This window comes from Cheilinus undulatus, linkage group 17 (genome assembly GCF_018320785.1).
Source record: "Cheilinus undulatus linkage group 17, ASM1832078v1, whole genome shotgun sequence".
Classification (NCBI taxonomy): Eukaryota; Metazoa; Chordata; class Actinopteri; order Labriformes; family Labridae; genus Cheilinus; species Cheilinus undulatus.
In genome coordinates this window covers 22,381,028-22,396,601 of record NC_054881.1, presented here as the reverse complement: position 1 = coordinate 22,396,601, position 15,574 = coordinate 22,381,028, and the positions used below count along the sequence as shown (strand labels likewise).

Below are 15,574 nucleotides of genomic sequence, written 5' to 3'. Positions count from 1 at the left end.
TAATGACAATGTGAAAAAAGGTTTTTTTGAAATATTTGCAAATTTATTAAACATGAAAACTAAGACACTACATGTACATAAGTGTTCACAGCCTTTGCCACGAAGCTCAAAATTGAGCTCAGGTGCATCCTGTTTCCGCTGATCATCCTTGAGATGTTCCTACAGCTTAGTTGGAGTCCACATGTTATAAATTCAGTTGATTGGACATGATTTGGAAAGGCACACACCTGTCTATATAAGGTCCCACAGGTGACAGTGCATGTCAGAGCACCAACCAAGCCTGAAGTCAAAGGAATTGTCTGTAGACCTCCGAGACAGGATTGTCTCGAGGCACAAATCTGGGGAAGGGTACAGAAAATTTTCTGCTGCTTTGAAGGTCCCAATGAGCACAGAGGCCTCCATCATCCGTAAATGGAAGAAGTTCAGAACCACCAGAACTCTTCCTAAAGCTGCCCCCCCCCCATCTAAACTGAGCAGTCGGGGGAGAAGGGCCTTAGTCAGGGAGGTGACCAAGAACCCAATGGTCACTCTGTCAGAGCTCCAGCGGTCCTCTGTGGAGAGAGGAGAACCTTCCAGAAGGTCAACCATCTCTGCAGCAATCCACCAATCAGGTCTATATGGTAGAGTGGCCAGACAGAAGCCACTCCTTAGTAAAAGGCATATGACAGCCCTCCTGGAGTTGGCCAAAAGGCACCTGAAGGACTCTCAGACCATGAGAAAGAAAATTTTCTGGTCTGATGAGACAAAGATTGAACTATTTGGTGTGAATGCCAGGCGTTATGTTTGGAGGAAACCAGGCCCCGCTCATCACCTTGCCAATACCATCCCTACAGTGAAGCATGGTGGTGGCAGCATCATGCTGTGGGATTTTTTTTCAGCGGCAGGAACTAGGAGACTAGTCAGGATTGAGGGAAAGATGAATGCAGCAATGTACAGAGACATCCTGGATGAAAACCTGCTCCAGAGCACTTTTGACCTCGGACTGGGGCATCAAAGGAGTGGCTTTAGGATAACTCTGTAAATGTCCTTGAGTGGCCCAGCCAGAGCCCAGACTTGAATCCGATCGAATATCTCTGGAGAGATCTGAAAATGTTTGTGCACTGATAAACTTGCAAAAAAAAAAAAAAAAAAAACTTTTTTCACATTGTCATTATGGGGTGTTGTGTGTAGAATTTTGAGGAAAAAAATGAATTTATTCCATTTTGGAATGAGCCTGTAACACAACAAAATGTGGAAAAAGTGAAGCGTTGTGAATACTCTCCGGATGCACTGTTTATTGCTGTATTGATATTTGACTCACTCTGGTGATATAATCAGCTTTATTGCTGGTTTTAACTGTTGAAAATTGCAGCATATTAATGGTTTACAATCAGAACTGTCCTCCCACTTAATGCTCTTAACCTTTTATGCTAAACTGAAAAATAGATCATTAAATTAGTGGCCAAGAAGCTGCTCAGTGTGCAGCAATTAGTTATATTTATTGGCAATAACACTGAATAATGTCCAAATCAAACCAACAGCTTAAAGTCCTAACCTGCAGTGTTCAATGATACCCACATTAATATTACCAAGACATAGAAGGCACTCATCATGTACAAGTGCAGCAGCTCAGTAGAGTAGTCAAAAATGAATTAAGGGACCTATTTCAATCTCCTCATTACCCCTTTTTGGGTCCCTGCCCAACCTGAAAAGCCCTTATATCGACAGCTGTAAAGAGGGAATGGTTTTGTGCTATTCATGCGGAGATTGATGGAGCAGTCTGTGATTTGGACCCCAGACTTGTCATGTGCTCCATGCCTCTTAAGTAATTGGAAATGCAGACTCAACTGTTGGCCAGTGAGACACCAGGCTTTTAGATTAAAACACAGTTTATTTCTTTTAAGGGGGAAACATGTTTCACTGTTTTATTTCTTCTGTCTGCGTCACAAAGAGACTATAGTATACTTTCTTCCTTTTTTCGCGCTGTAGCTAGTCTTTTTTGTCAACATTTTTATCTTGAGGCTTTTCATCTCCTGGTTTTCACCCTTGGCAGCACCCTTTCTTAATACTGATCTCAATTCCTTCCTTGTTCCTTGCTATTAAATCACCTTTCTTTTACTCTCATCCAATTTACTCCTGCTTGTTGATGTACCTCCATCAGTGCTCTTGAGTTTATAATATTGGAACCAAATGTGCTTTTCTTTCTCTCATAGCGGTGTCAGAGGTCCACAGCTCAATGGGGACCAAAGTGCAAGTGTTTTGTTGCGGAGACTTGGACCCCAAACGAGTCCCACCTGGAACCGAGTGCCTGGAGCCCCTGCTGGACAGTGCCCCATCTCATCTGCCAAGCCGGCCACAACGCTGCTTCACCGGTTAGAATTATCTCATTAAACACTTACAAATGTAGATCAGAGTTCACAGGTGTTTATTTAACTATAAGGAATTTATTGGAGGATGTTTTTTAATAATCCTGCAACCAAAGATGTAGTTGTCACTCCAGCTGGCACAACCAGTTATAGGCTGTCATTTGTTTGCATTTGCTGTTTGTCTGAAAGCGTAGATCAGCTGGCGAGTGGTGAGTCATACTTTTAGAAATGCATAATTAAATCACATCGTTCAATCAGAGTGAGGATTCAAATACTGCTCAGAAATATCAACAGGCTTTCAACTGAATTTTATGCTTTTGTCTGAGACTTTCTTTCATTTCAGAAAGCGATGATGCAGCAGCTGCTGGTTTACAGAACAGCATACACTATGCTGAGGGCGCACTGAAATCACTACATCAAGATTAGATTGGTTGTTAAGACACAACACATACTGGCATTTATTAAAGATATTCCTATCAGCTGATGTGATCTGCAGTATTCTGCAAGTTAACAAAAAGCATAGCTTTATTTATGTCCAACCACTGGGCACTGGGCCCTGGCCCACTTAGAGAGGTCGTCTCAGCCTGGACTCTGGCGGGTACAGATGAGATGTGAATGCAACCTCACCTTGATATGGGGCATAGACTTATATCAGCTATATGTTGTAGTCTTAGAAACAAAACTTCCTTTCCAGGCTTTGCAGTTTGTCCACAAATGTTTCAATGCACAGTGGAAATAATCAGAATCTGGTAAATAAATTGTCTGTTATGACTTACTTTACAAATGACCACAAGTTGTAGTCAATAAATGTATCCTGTCTCCTCTAAAACCATTGTATCCATGCAGAACGGGCCTATTTCATCCTCTGAGCTGTACCGATGTGTAAGTTGAGGGTCATTGTTGGTTTCTTAAAAATGATGGCAGGATGGAATCTTTGGCTGGCATGAAAAATAAACTATCATGGTCTGGTCATCATTTCATCATGACCAAGGTGGTTGCTTTTTCTTATGTCTTCTCCTTGGTGGATTTGTAAAACAGCTACGTGCATACTACCACGTATTGGATCAGACTGATTTTTATACGCATGTAGGCACCGAATTATGTTGGGAATTATGAAAGAAGAAGATCCAGATCATTTTGCTTTGCTATGTAATAAGAGCCAATCTTTTGATTACCAAACGCTTCTTCATTTTGCCTTTTTTAAGTCTTTAAAACAACAACAAAAATGTGGGAAAAAAAAAACGTTTTTGAAAAGGGAGCCAGCTCTTACTGTATAACCAGCTCATCTGTGAACGACACATCAGGACTCCCATGTAACAGGATTTTGAACTGAGTTGCCATTTTAAACCACTATCCAACATGATTTCTAAATCACTTTGTCTTTCAAAAGCATTTTTATGACAACATTACATAGACTGCTGGGGCTTATTACCTCCTCATTCACTCCTTTCACCAGCAGCTTCGCTGCACAAAGCATGTAGGGATACCAAGCTACAGTAAGACAGCCACAGTAATGATGAATTAACTGCTGTTTGCATAACAAGCAGACAAGTGAGCTCAGGTTCAGATATCAGGTTGACTGAAGACGTAATGTTTATACATGGTATGGATGTACCCACTAAAGTGTGGTCACTTTAAACCAGGGCTGTTTAAAAGTTTGTTTTAACCTGTAAACATTTGATTATTTTGTTTTTACAAAAAAATGAAAAAGGATACCTTAACAAAAAAAAAAATCACAATTATGTTAAAATAACCTGTAAAGTAGTTTTTTAAAATTGGAATCAGTTATTTAATCCAATTTTATGTAGTGGAATATATACAAATAAATACCAAACAAGTTAAATGTACTGATAAACAACATTTCACTGCATTTAACTGAATTTGTCTTGTTTTATTTGTACAGTGTTTAATAGCTACAGAGAAATTATTTTCACCCAGATTTCTCTGCTCTCACACACGGCTACTACGGCTACTCACAATTACCGATGACTCATCACCAGACGGTAGCTTGTTCCCAAGGCAACGTGTAACACAGCGTACGGGTCAAGGAGGGGAACCAATTTACACCACAGCGTTGATAATCAGGATAGAAAGTTATAGACTTTTTACATAATGATCAGTCAAAAACCTCCCCTCTAAGAGCTCATTATCTCTTAGCATACAGCATCCTGTATCATTCCAGCATCTGTCTAAATGATGTGGAATACAAAATGTAGCATCTTTGCATTTTATCAGCTGAGCTTAGAGCTGCCGTGCAATGGACTTTTTTCTTCTTTTTTCTTTTAAAGGTGCCTTTATTAGAGAGACAGGGTGGCCGAGAGGCCTGGAAATAGGAGAGAGAGAGAGTGTTAAGAATGACAGAGTAAGAAAAAGGCAAAAATGACTCTTGCCATCTCTCAATTTGAAGTGATTTATTTCTGAAATTACTGTACAATAGATCGGTCTCTATACGAGGGACAGTGTCTCACTTTAATTGTTTTTCCTGCGTTTTTTTTATCATGTTGATAGCACCTAACATCAGGCTGCAGATTCCTCCGTCATCAATATCGTTGTGTTGTAGGGAAAATTTACAGCACATATTAAAAAAAAAAGGTTTGCTCGCTCAGTCTTGAGACAACTAAGTAACCGGTCCAGAATAATTAGTTTTCCACAGAGAAATTTAGCCACTACAGCCTTGAATTTCTCATGTATTTGCTCATGTAGCTCTGTTCATCCTGCTTATGTGCACAGCTGATGGAGGAGACTATAAAATGCTAAATAACAGATTTAATATTGTTTTGAGGCTATTGTTTTGAGGCTAAGACCTTTCTATAAACTGTCTGATAAGTGTTAAACCATGATTTTAGTTGATATGTAGGAAACAAAGAGCTCTAGCAACACTTGTAGTTTTGAGAACAGTTTTATTATTATAGGTCTAATTGAGTCATTCAGAAATACCAGTTGTGCCAGAAATACCTACTTTAGCTCCTTAGTTGGTATATGCAAATCCAATTTTGACAACCTCAGAGCAGACAGAGCTGGTGTGAGTCCCAAGGTTGGGAACAATACAGTAGGCTGCTGCTGCCTCGTTTAGTTTCTGGCTGTACTCACATTCATGTCAGTTCACTGTAAAACCTAATTAGTAAACCTGACTTTTAAAAAGTCATGCAAAAAATAATGTCTTTAAAAAATAAAGTAAAATAGCTTTTTGACTTCAGTAGAATAAATATTGTAAATATTGTGTGCTGCATTTACAAAAGAAAATTTTGTGTTGTGCACTTGCTCTTGAGTTTGAGTAACTTAAGATACTTCAGCAATATTCACTGAAAGATGTTTTTTTTAAGTAGCAGGAACTTCACTTGTGTTTCAAAAGTGTTTACTTTTTTCCTTTAAGTAAGCACTTAAATGATTTTCTTCACCCTGCAAATAAACATTACTTGGTAAGACCTAGTAACAGGTGCATAAATCTGACTGTCAAGTAATGTTAAACTGCTTAATTGCTCTTGCAACCCCTTCTGCACCCCAGCTCCTCCTTCATTCTGTATCTGACTTAACTGAACCAGACTGCTCGGTGATGCTTGCTCTGCTCTGGGCTCTGCTGCCTTAGGCTTTCCTTATCAGCATAGAAAGAGCGTGTGCTGTTCCTGCTTAATGCTCTCCACGTTGGCTCATGGCTGAATATAAATAATAGCATAAGTGCTAATTAATAACTGCTGATAAAGAAATATTCAAAGCTGCAAACATGTGTGTTTCTTGGTAAAGTGGTCCTGACCAAACTTAATTTATGTGAGTCTGGATAGCTATCAGGGTTTACGGTGTTGCTCCATACAGTGCTGAGGCGTTATTGTCCCTCACTGGCCTTAGCATACACCGTCATTTTGTAAAATGATACACGCAGTTTCAAGAAGCTCAGCCTTGCAGAGCTGGCACTATGGATAAACACACAGACAGCATGGCAGTAACTTTACTCACTTTTGTGGCTTATTAGAAGTTGTTATTAGATACAGCCCTCTGACACTCCGCCATTGTTTAAATTGATTGTCAAGAGGAACTGTGATATTGACCATACATCACTTGCACATTGTGCACCACTGCTTGTGCAGATATGTGAGTGACCACACCTTGCCAAAGCCAAGTTCTTCCATCTATACCAGAGCCGGGAAAATGAACTGAATGCTTCAGTGCAATACAGAGCACTTGCACTAGTCAAACAAACTGGATTTGGGGGCTCAAGCATGCTCGGGTATGGTACAGATTGCCATGCACCCTTAATATGAATTTTTCAGGGTAAAAATGATTTTAATAGATAAAAAAACAAATGGACAAGTTAATTATCAGGACAATGAATCATGCCCTAACTACTCACTCACTCTAGCTCTTGAACAACACAAGTAACCAATGACAGCCAAGATGGCTTTCACAGAAATAAAGTGTGATCTGTAATGATCTTTACACTTTCACGTCTCCGACAGTTGCAGCCATGTTACCATATTTAGGCTAGCACTCATGTAGCCCAAATATTTTTGTGGTGATTAAGAGATGTTATTGCACCTAAATGTTTTGTTTTGTTGAGCAAATGCAAACACATATGTTTAGTGTTACCTATTCAGCATATACAAAGAATTTATGTATAACTTTTAAATCCAGGTCTCGCTGTACATCAAAATTAGAGAGTGTATATTCTCTGTTTTTCCAGGGTTGGAGTTTCAAACAGATAAAAAGACAAACTGCACATTTAAACCAGAGAGCTTTTTGTTTTAAAGCCCTTACTAAATTGCTGAAGCCAGCCAAAGCAGTTGTATTTGTTGTCATGAATATTATCTGACTCTTACTCCTCTGTGTGTTTCAGATCGCCTGTTCTACATCTACACGTCAGGAACCACTGGGATGCCTAAAGCTGCTATTGTTGTGCACAGCAGGTAGGAAGGACTCCTGCAGTGGGCTAACAGATACACAGGACAAGCAGCTGCTGGCTTTTTTTTTTTCATCTTTACAGCTTTCATGTTTAATATAAATCCTGTTAGAAGAGAATGGATGATAAAACTGGTTTTGTTTTGACTGCTTTCCCTTTTACTTTGCTTTGCCCCACTCCTTCCCTGGTTTTCAGGTACTACCGCATGGCAGCTTTGGTGTATTATGGCTTTAGGATGACACCAGATGATGTGTTGTATGATTGCCTTCCACTCTACCACTCTGCAGGTAAAACTTTCTCTGAGAATGGTGGAATTGGATTTTAATTTTAAAAAACTCTTACATCAGGAAGTCCATCTGCTTTTGATGATGCTAACAGCTCATTTCTATATTTACAGGAAACATTGTGGGAGTGGGCCAGTGTATAATACACGGTATGACTGTAGTGATCAGAAAGAAGTTCTCTGCTTCGCGTTTCTGGGATGACTGTGTCAAATACAACTGCACTGTGAGTATAATGTAGATAACAAGACACTGCTGCAGATTAAGTGGGCAGAGCTGCACCTCTCATGGTGTGTTTCCATCAAGTGCTCCACCTCAGTTTGGTACAATACTTAGTTATTTTCATTTCTACTGTCTAAAGTCAGGAAAGGTGCCAAGACATCCCATCTGTGCCTTATTACCTTTTGGCATCCCTTTTGGGGTAGCAAGTGTCCCTATCTGATCCTAAAGGGTGGAGCAAAACACACTACTGGCCATTGATTGCCAAAAGAATCATCACTTCTGTGTGACAGTGGTAATAATGGACAAACACTAAATGCCCATGTTTAAATGTCCTTTGGATTTCCTGAGAGTAATTTCACAGCTGTTTCACCAAGTAAGGCCAGAGATAAACTTGCTGTTTTACATTGCATTTGTGAATGCGTCCAGCGTCCATCATGAGCATTCTTTTAAACTTGCCTATACATGTATGAATTATGTGCTACTGTAGGAAACCTCCAGAGCAGTGTTTTGGTCATCTGGTTGGTCCCAGAGGTACTGCAGATTGTTTGCAAGAGGCCATTGAGAATTAATCGAAACCAATCAAAAACCTGTTTTTATTCCGAAACCACATTGTTAATGATCATAAAATACCTGATGACATGTTTAGCACAGTGAGAACTGGTGTTAAATTATCTGCTGGTCAACATTGCACAATGCACATGTATCCAGATTGTAAGAGTTTGGCACTCCCTTTAAAGACATTTACATTACTAGGAAAGAGTTTGTGGAGTCACAAAGAGCATTTTCAAGAAATGAATTTTAGAGAGGAGAATATAGGTGACTTTGCATACACTGATGAAAACAAAGTAAATGGTAGTGGCTCGTCTACTTTGTCTCCGCAAATTCTTTTATAGTAATGTTAATGCCTCTGAAAACTTAGCATGCACACTGAAATTCTATTTGTGAAATAAAATAAGGATATAAAATACTTTGAAACTTTAAAATCTTCTGGGGCCCTCCAATATCCTCATAAAACCCCAACAAGAAACGTAAAGTAAGTTGTGGCAAATTTAAGTTTGGTAAAGGCTGGTCTAGAGCATTGGTTCCCAACCTTTTTTTACATATGCCCCCCTACTCATTTAAAAAAAAGCCTAGCCACCCCCCAAGCCTCCCACTTGGAAAAATTTTAAATCAATTTTATCTGTTTTTATTTACAAAATCCCAGCATAATAGGCCACTTATTTAATAGGTCCTTGCCAAAGGATCTACATATACATTTTCCATCATTGCTACAAGGGCCACTCTAAATTTTCAAGAAAAAACTTGAAATTTTCAAGTCTAAAAAGTCATAAATTTACCTGAAAAAAGTTGAAATTTTTTACTTTAAAAGTCATTAGTTTACATGAACCAAAATTTATTAGATTATAAAATCTAAAATAGCCTATCATGTTGAGGACATTCATATCAGAGGAGTCTGTTTTTGCCTGCGCAAGAGCTGATGTTGGGAGTCTAACCAGATGATACTTCCTACTGAGACTGATGAAGCTTTCAGTCTGGTTTCTTGTAAATAAACGACTTTATAATGTCATAAATTCTGGACTTTAAAAACAAGAAAAGCACTCAGGGAGCACAGACCTCTGGCGTTAGCCCTATCTCCCAATAGTGAAGAATCCTTTAAAAACATTCCTGGATCCAGACAGTGATCCGGATGACTCCCAAAATCTAATTCGCCGATTATTCCCTCCCTGGTGGGGTGGAGACACGATGAGGCAAAGCATTGGCTTCGCTACGTGTGGAAGTCATGGCAGAGGGTGAATATTCCTCTATTCCTCCCAGCATTGTGAGTATTCTTGCTACAATTCGTTGTCTTTCTCTCTGTTACGCTTCGACTCGACTCCTCGACCGGCGTGTGTCTTTCAAACTCTATAAACTTCAAAACTTTGAATAAGTTACTCATGTCCGCCATCTCCTGGTGTAAAGTGGTAACAGCGCAGACCTCCACCATTAGCCCTATCTCCCAGCAGTCCAGAATCCTTTAAAAAACTCCTGGATCCAGACGGTGATGCGGATCAGTCGCAAAATCGAATCAGTTCTTCCTTATGCCATTTCTGACATTTCCTGAAAATGTCATGAAAATCCTTCCATGACTTTTTGAGTTATGTTGCTAACAAACAAACGAACAAACAAACAAATGAACAAACGAACAAACGAACAAACCCACCCGATCACATAACCTCCTTGGCAGAGGTAATTAAAATGAACATTTTGAGTTGCAAGTGTAAAAATGTATGACTCGTAACCTTAGAATTTTTTTTTCTCATAGATTTACAACTTAATAAACACAAATATTTTGAGTTTGATCTTTTGTAAATAATCAACTTTGAAATATCAAAACGTGTTAGTTTTTTCCAAAAAAAATGAGGATGTTTTTTCCTAAGAAAATTAGCAGATCCTCTTTACTTTTAAAAAATGATTTTACTGTTGCCCCTGTCAGCTGTCATTCATTATATTTCTAATCATGATTTAAAAACAATATATGCACATCTAATTTTGTCCATGTCAGAGCTGACAGTTTATGATTGTGGTGTACTATTGGGCCAAATTCAACCACTTGCAGTAAAAGCATCTTAAATCTTGCAGAGAGGTGCACAGATTAATGTCTTCTGGCTGTTAATCTAAAAAAATGTCCATTTTTATTATTGTTAGCTTGATATATAAACAGTAATTACTCTATCCTTATCTCTGTTTTCCTCCAGATTGTGCAGTACATCGGTGAGATCTGCCGATACCTGCTGAACCAGCCCATACGGGACACAGAAAAGCAACATTGCGTCCGCATGGCGCTTGGTAATGGCCTGCGACAATCCATATGGGAGGAGTTCATGAACCGTTTTAATATACCCCAGATCGCCGAGTTCTACGGAGCCACAGAGTGCAACTGCAGCCTGGGCAACTTTGACAACAAGGTGGGAATGTGTCCTGTGACAAGCCAAACACAGGCTTTTGTCAGTCATTTTTAAAGGGATAGTTCAGGCTTTTTAAAGTGAGTTGTAATGGGTCAATCCTGAGTGCTGCTGTACTTTAAAACTCTATTTTTTGGATGTTCTCACCTTGACGCCTGATGGCCCTTTACTTCACTGCTATGTTTTTAACCATGTTTCAGGCTGTCTTTTGTACAGAGTGCACTACTAATATTAAAAACTTCATCTAACCCATCAAAAAAACAACTTCTCTTTAAATGAGCAACACTGTATTGTCATACCCTCTTCTGAAGTCCTTAAGACTCCCACCACCCACTCACGTCTTTTAACCTGACAGTTTCATCCATGTTCAAAGGCTTTCTTTTTTCTGTCCTTCATTTTATGTCTTCTGTTATTTTAAAAATGTGTTGTTTTCTCTGCAGCTTTCTGGCTGCCTCTCATCTTATTCAAACACTAAAAGCTTTGTGTTTGTTGTTGTTTTTTTGACCAGGTCGGAGCATGCGGCTTCAACAGTCAGATTATGCCTTTCATCTACCCCATCAGACTGGTGAGGGTTGACGAAGAGACCATGGAGCTCATTAGAGGGCCTGATGGTGTCTGTATTCCCTGTAAACCCGGTAGGTTTAATGTCCACAAATGTTACACATTATCATTAAAGGACAAAATGGGCCTTAAAAAAAAACACCTCAGTATGCATGGTCACTCATATATTCTTGCAAACATTGCATGCTTTATCATCAGTAAAATAACGCTTTAGTCTGCACTGTTTAGGAGCTCATAGTAATTTTGGTCTTTTCTACTTGTAAACATTTTTTTAACTCCCTTATAACAAAAATTACATGACTGTCTTGCACAAGCAAGCTACTAAACAGAAAGAAATAAACAGATTCATAGACAATTATGATGTATTAGAAACCATAAGTCTATACAGACGGTATAGTAATGGTGGAGGTGGCAGTAGAGCTTGCTTCGTGAGTAAGCTGGATTGCCACTTAGCTCATAGATTTATATTGTTGTTACAAGGCTTCAACACACCCGCTTAAAATATTGCTTGGCCTCAGGGCGCAGATGGCATTGCAGCTGGGTGAAATCCTGTGTGCAGAGGCCGTTGTCCTCTAGTACAGTGGTTCCCAAAGTGGGGGTCAGGACCCCAAGGGGGTCACAAGACAGTGAAGGGGGGTCACAGAATGCTTTCCATAGAACAAAGAGAAATTTTATATGATTTGAAATCATAACTTGTATCTACTATTCTAAAAAAAAATATTGTTAAAATGAGTTCAAATTTAAATCAAAACATAGTTATTAAGTGATACATGTGCTTTAATGCAAGTAAAAGTTGTAGATACCTAGAATGAAAGTTTTGTCCATGATGCTTTGTGAAATATACGCTTTATCCCCCTCAAGGGAAGATGGGGGTCCTCAATCTTTGACACCGTTTTTGGGGGTCACAGGCTGAAAAATTTGGGAACCCCTGCTCTGGTAGACACCTCATGGCTGTCCCAGCCCAGGTTTGGGACAGACCTGTGGCTTCACTCTTTCGTCTTATTCACTGCTCCTTCTCTTTAATTTCTTGGTGTTTCCACTATCCTGTTCCTGTAGATAAAGTCCTACCTACCTGGCTACCTCCTAAATCCCTATCTATATATGTGGTGCTTAGTGCTGAGTTTATGGTGGATTGATGTTGGGTCTATATGAATAATATAATAACAAAGAGTATGGTCTGGATCTGCCTGCTTTGTAAAATGGCAGCTTTGTATATGAATTTGGGCTATACATTTAAAAAAATCCATTGAAAGACATGACGTAAAATACACTGTACAAGATGAACTTTTTAATCTAAAAATTGGGCCGCCTTCAATATACAGATATGACCAATATACCAGAATAAAGTGCTGAGATACATGCTGTAGCCACCACAAATAGCATCTCTCAATGCTACCCAAGCCAACTAAGCATTCACTTCACTCATTGTGTGTTGTAAGCATCCACTTCAATGCTGACGATGTGCCAGAATACACAACAACACTGACCAGACTGAAAGCTGTTTGTGCCAAATTTAACTGCTTTTCTCCCCTGTTGGGTCATAATCTTGCCTTTAAAGCAAACGGGGAGTATACAATTAAGAAAATAAACCTTGTGGAGTGATGGTGCAACTGGAAAGACAGGGAAGATCTCAACAAGTAGATGCGCAAACGGACAACAGATGCTACTACTAGGGGGACATAGCTGCAGAGGAACTACACATTAAGAAATCTGCTGAACAAAATATAAATAATTCAGCAGAAAGACACTGTAAAGGTGCAGTGTTTAATATTAAGCCTAGTAGCATTTAGCAGAACAAATTTATAAAAAACAAAAACACACACACAATAATTTTTTTAACTTAGAATATGCGCCATTACTCCCCCATCTCTACAGTACAGCACCACAGAAGGGAATGAATACCAGATATCATTTTTTTAAATTCCACTGGTTTGTAAAGGTACCACCAGAAGTGAGCATTGCTATTTAGAATCTACTTTTGGACTTCCCTAATGTTATCTGTTTTACACACTGCATCTTAAAACCTTTTTCCCTTTGGATATACAAAAAAAAAAAACAGATTACAGCCTGTATAACACAGTGGTTTAAATTCTGTTTATACAGTATATTAGAGTTGCACCAATTCCAATTTGCTGTTTTCAATTTTGGATTTTTTCCTGGTCTGATCTGCTGATATTGATTTTCTTTCTTTAAAGTATTGTTCTTTACAGAGAAATTGATTATCTGTGTGCCTTTTCTTAAATGAATGTTTGGTTTATGTTCATACTTAACACTAGCTTTTAATTGACTTTAATTTTACTCTTTTATTTTTTCATATAAGTTTTAATTCAAGCCTATCTCTATCAGAATATTTTGTATCACAGCCAATAAAAACATGTATTTTATATGTACAATTTAACAATATAAAGTGCTTTCACACATGCACAAAATTCCTGCACAACGTTTTTTGTCCTGAGTTGTTCCATGTATGACTTTACACACATATTTTTATGCTGGCCCCTTGAAAAAAAATTCTAAAAAGTTGGTGTGAGCCTATATAAAACACAGCAAGCATTATTCTAGGAAATTCCCTATAACTGACCCAGAAAAGGAATAGGTGTTGAAATCCTGCTACCGGCATATAACCAGTGTGATATCCATGCATATGAAACTGCTTAATCAGAATATGTCTAAGTACGAGTAGCTTTGACAAAGAGCAAAAATTGGCATCTCAGTGTCAGACGCGATTACTTCTTCTGTCATTTCTACATCATTCTTTTACATCAGTGAAACTAAAACTCTTGATGAAGCTCAAATATTCCCACTTGTATCAGAAATATTAATTTTATTTCACATAATTGAAAATTTCTCTAAACTCCTGCTCTCTTTCCCTCACTGTAGGTGAGCCTGGCCAGCTCGTTGGCAGAATCATCCAGAACGATCCTCTGCGGAGGTTTGACGGCTACGTCAACCAAACAGCCACTAGCAAGAAGATTGCCCACAGTGTCTTCAAGAAGGGAGACAGTGCCTATCTCTCTGGTAAGAGTCGCTTACATACACATGGAGTTAGAGACTGAATCAGCTGAAGTTCAAGTAAACATAAATCCCTCCCTATCACTAGGCGACGTATTGATCATGGATGAGTACGGCTCCATGTACTTCAAGGACCGCACAGGAGACACTTTCCGCTGGAAAGGAGAGAACGTCTCAACGACTGAGGTGGAGGGGACTCTCAGCAGGCTGCTGGACATGAAAGATGTGGTGGTGTATGGAGTGGAAGTACCAGGTAAAATCTTTCATGCTGGAATGCAGTATCTGCTCTTTTCTTAGGCCATACAAACATGGACATACCTACCAAGACATCACCTATTTTGTTGTGGACTGACCCTTTTTTAAGACTAATTCCTGACACTTTGCCTTTATCAGCAGTATTGACAGCCAAACCTGCAGCTGATTTGTGGGTAATGCAGTGTTTGATTTAGAGTGTTTTCATCAGCTGATTACAGTCAACTCAACATGTTTAAGAAATCAGTTTGAGTTGATTTGAGTTCTGTGGAGTTCAGCTAGATGTAGCAAGGAGATATCCTTTACTATGACACTACCACTACCAGCCCAAATGGTTGATACAAGACAGGATGGACCGATGCCTTTTTTTCCCAAGCCTTCTGGTCACACTTTTTCTAACCAAAAACATCCTTGTATGAACTATATTTTTTCAATTTTTTTTAAAGACAGAGAATATGGGGAGAGAGAGTTGGGGAACAAACATGCACCAAGACAGGGAATCAATCCTGCAACCAGTGCCTTGATGATTATACCCTCAATATATGGGCGCCCACTCTACCAACTGAGCTGAACCTCATCCACTATCGTTAATTATTCCAGTTTGAGCAAATCTAACTATCTCAGCCACAGAGCAGACAGAGACTCGCACCTCCCGTGAGATCTACGGTGCTCCCTACGCTGGGAACAGATGAATTAGACTGGAGAAATTCAGAAAGAGTTGTTGAATGTTGCTGCAGTTTTTCCCTCATATCCAAAGAGAGTGTTAGCAGAAGGTGAATGACTTAAACTGGACAATAAAAAGAACCAGTCACCTCAGCATTGCACTAAAAGAAAATGGCAATATTTATTCCCATAAGCCACTATAAATAATAAATATAAGAAACACCTCTGCAACTGGTATACATACAGAGTAAATGACATAATACTAAACTTTACTTCCCTTAAAAAGGGTGCATTGACTGCTTTGTCTATAAGTGTTATAAACTGCTCAGTTAGCCACATTATTTGTCTTACATTTGCATGAAGTAACCCCATGAGGCTCCAACAACACAAACACATCCCAGTGGT

At 39.1% G+C, this 15,574-nt stretch overlaps 1 protein-coding gene across 1 annotated transcript in view; it reads left to right on the top strand.

Annotated features, from left to right (window-relative positions):
• The window catches only part of slc27a4 (solute carrier family 27 member 4), a 35,187-nt gene that overhangs the window by 11,594 nt on the left and 8,019 nt on the right, over positions 1-15,574 (top strand). The window contains exons 5-12 of the mRNA XM_041811352.1: positions 2,193-2,351; positions 7,174-7,243; positions 7,432-7,523; positions 7,634-7,743; positions 10,475-10,684; positions 11,190-11,316; positions 14,123-14,260; positions 14,343-14,507. Of these exons, the coding sequence (XP_041667286.1) occupies positions 2,193-2,351; positions 7,174-7,243; positions 7,432-7,523; positions 7,634-7,743; positions 10,475-10,684; positions 11,190-11,316; positions 14,123-14,260; positions 14,343-14,507 (1,071 nt within the window). The remainder of the gene's footprint in view (positions 1-2,192; positions 2,352-7,173; positions 7,244-7,431; positions 7,524-7,633; positions 7,744-10,474; positions 10,685-11,189; positions 11,317-14,122; positions 14,261-14,342; positions 14,508-15,574) is intronic.